Source organism: Priapulus caudatus, unplaced genomic scaffold (assembly GCF_000485595.1).
Source record: "Priapulus caudatus unplaced genomic scaffold, Priapulus_caudatus-5.0.1 Scaffold92, whole genome shotgun sequence".
NCBI classification, from domain to species: Eukaryota; Metazoa; Priapulida; class Priapulimorpha; order Priapulimorphida; family Priapulidae; genus Priapulus; species Priapulus caudatus.
Genome location: NW_014577153.1, coordinates 72,790 through 75,136, shown reverse-complemented (window position 1 = coordinate 75,136; position 2,347 = coordinate 72,790). Strand labels below are relative to the sequence as shown.

General features: G+C 40.6%; 2 protein-coding genes across 4 annotated transcripts in view; one reads left to right on the top strand and one right to left on the bottom strand.

Annotated features, from left to right (window-relative positions):
* Window positions 1–1,864, bottom strand: part of LOC106804919 (tetratricopeptide repeat protein 17-like) — a 12,471-nt gene extending 10,607 nt beyond the window's left edge. Inside the window, exon 1 of the mRNA XM_014806325.1 lies at window positions 1,397–1,864. Within this exon, the coding sequence (XP_014661811.1) occupies window positions 1,397–1,755 (359 nt within the window). The 5' untranslated portion in view covers window positions 1,756–1,864. The remainder of the gene's footprint in view (window positions 1–1,396) is intronic.
* A 204-nt stretch (window positions 1,865–2,068) lies between these two features.
* Window positions 2,069–2,347, top strand: part of LOC106804922 (chromatin assembly factor 1 subunit B-like) — an 8,231-nt gene continuing 7,952 nt past the window's right edge. For 2 of the 3 annotated variants that reach the window (XM_014806329.1, XM_014806327.1), the window contains exon 1: window positions 2,069–2,127. In XM_014806329.1, coding sequence (XP_014661815.1) covers window positions 2,071–2,127 — 57 coding nt within the window. In that variant the 5' untranslated portion in view covers window positions 2,069–2,070. The remainder of the gene's footprint in view (window positions 2,128–2,347) is intronic. The other variant, XM_014806328.1, reaches the window with a different exon arrangement.

The window sequence follows — 2,347 nt, the reverse complement described above, 5'->3', positions numbered from 1 at the left end:
GCTGCATATAAAGAGGCTTTATGTGGACGTTCTTCATTATAGTACATAACTACTGGTGACCAAGCCAAAACACAGAGTGGCTCTTATAGTTTTAAGCTGGGTGGACATCGGATGTGTGGGAGCACAGGCACTTGAAACGTCTCCAAAAAAAAAAAGAAGGTAAATAAACACGAAATGTATTTACTACCAGTCTTAATGTTTCTCTACTCTACTTCGCCTATTATTGCCGATAATTACCTGTAAATGTCGGTCAAATGATCATCTGCAACACACAAGTACACCGCACGCATGCCCTGTGCACAAACAACATGAATAAGAGAGCAGGTAGGAAAGCGTGATAACAAAATTTGCTCGACGCTCGCTTCATTTCACACGATTACAGAACAAATACACAACCAACAGCCTTCATCTTGGTATCTATGTGTAACTAAATGTTCACTTGTTTCAATTATAACTCTTTCCTTTGTTGTTACCTACTCCCGCCAGAGATATCTCGTGAAATCCTGCAGGAAATGTTCTCTCCGTGAAAATGTAAATCGGACGAGATGTCCGTTTATACACGAATCATGGCGCCGCATTGCATGCCAGGATGAGCTGCTGCCTGCCTCCGAGCTCCGTTTCGAGGCCCGCCAAGCTAAGCATAATGTGCGCGGGCATGAAATCACACACGACTACAGTGATTGGTCGAATTATCGAGTAGCGCCATTTATAGGAATTTTAGTATGATACGTCCGCTTTACATTTTCACGGAGAGAACATTTCCTACAGGATTTCACGAGATATCTCTGGTGGGAGTAGGTAAGAACAAAGGACAGAGTTATAATTCGAACAAGTGAACATTTAGCTACACATAGATACTAAGATGGAAGCTGTTGGTTGTGTATTTGTTCTGTAATCGTGTGAAATAAAGCGAGCATCGAGCGAATTTTTCGATCACGCTTTTCCTACCTGCTCGCTTGTTCATGTTGTTTGTGCACAGGGCGTGCGTGCGGTGTACTTGTGTGTTGCAGATGAGCATTTGACCGGCATTTACAGGTAATTATCGGCAATAATAGGCGAAATAAAGTAGAGAAACATTAAGACTTTGGTAGTAAATACATTTCGTGTTTATTTCCCATTGTTTTTTTTTATTGAGACATTCCAAGTGCCTGTGTGTGGGTGACAATAAGATGCACGATAGCTAACTCCAGTGTGCACACTGTACTAAACGTGGGAGTCACCGTAATTACATGAAACCGCTCCAACAAGCATGGAGCATGGCGTGGCCGCAAGGATGACATGCGATAAATTAAACGTTTATATGTTGGGCGATATAACTATAGTTATTAATATTATAAGCATAAATGAGCAAAATTAATTCTTGACATCTAACGAGGGATTACAATAAAATCGTTACCCAGAAGTTAGTGTGGTTGTCACCGTGACGTCAGGTGGCGTCTCATTTGCCTCGCTTCCAACAACATGACAGTTTGCACAATTGCTGCGTTTTTCAGTATCAAGAACCCAAAATCCGTTCGAATCTATATGAAGCGGCCTTGTTAGAATGCTCAACACATTGTCCTCTTCCGGACGCACACCTGTCTCCATTTCAGGACAGTCAACAGATGCCTCACCTAACCCGTCGCCAGGGACAACAATTCCCAGATCAGCGTTAATCCTCCAGTGAGTGGAGGTGCGAGGGTTGCTGTTGACGATCTGCAATGATATTAGATACAGTGCCATGTAGGACATACAAGGCGAATCAAACGCCATCATAGATGGACACGGGCACCTGTTAAACCAATGTAGTGCGCCAAATATCACGTTCAGATAAAGTTTTTGCTGTTCTTGACGAAATTTCACAACATGGACATTTGGTTCTTCCAACAACACGGATAACCAAAATAAACGCATACCTTTCTCAAGTAACTAGAGGAATAACATAATTTAAAGCAGTTCATTGTACATTAAAAATTTTTGTCTCTTAACTCACAAATAAAACCTTTATAATAACATAAATAATTTTATTATAATCTATCTAATATATTTTTGTTACGCGGTTTCGACAATAACAACTTTATCGCATTGCGCATGTGTGGCGGGAAATATCAGTGTTACAGATTTTGGTCTCTCTCAGGTATTTCTTTGGTATGTTTCTGTCGTTATTATTAAGTTTCAAACTTAACGTGCTGTTTCTTCTATAGGCGTGTTTGTTGGCCAAGTGTAACGTGACTTAATTTAACTTTTAGAATTTAATTCAGTTGTAAGTTAAGACGTTTTAGACCTTTGGCTTTGAGTTATCAGCAGAGTTAGCGCAGTTGAGCGCAGAAACCTTTGAGTTTGACTTGAGTTAGCGCAGTTGAGTTAT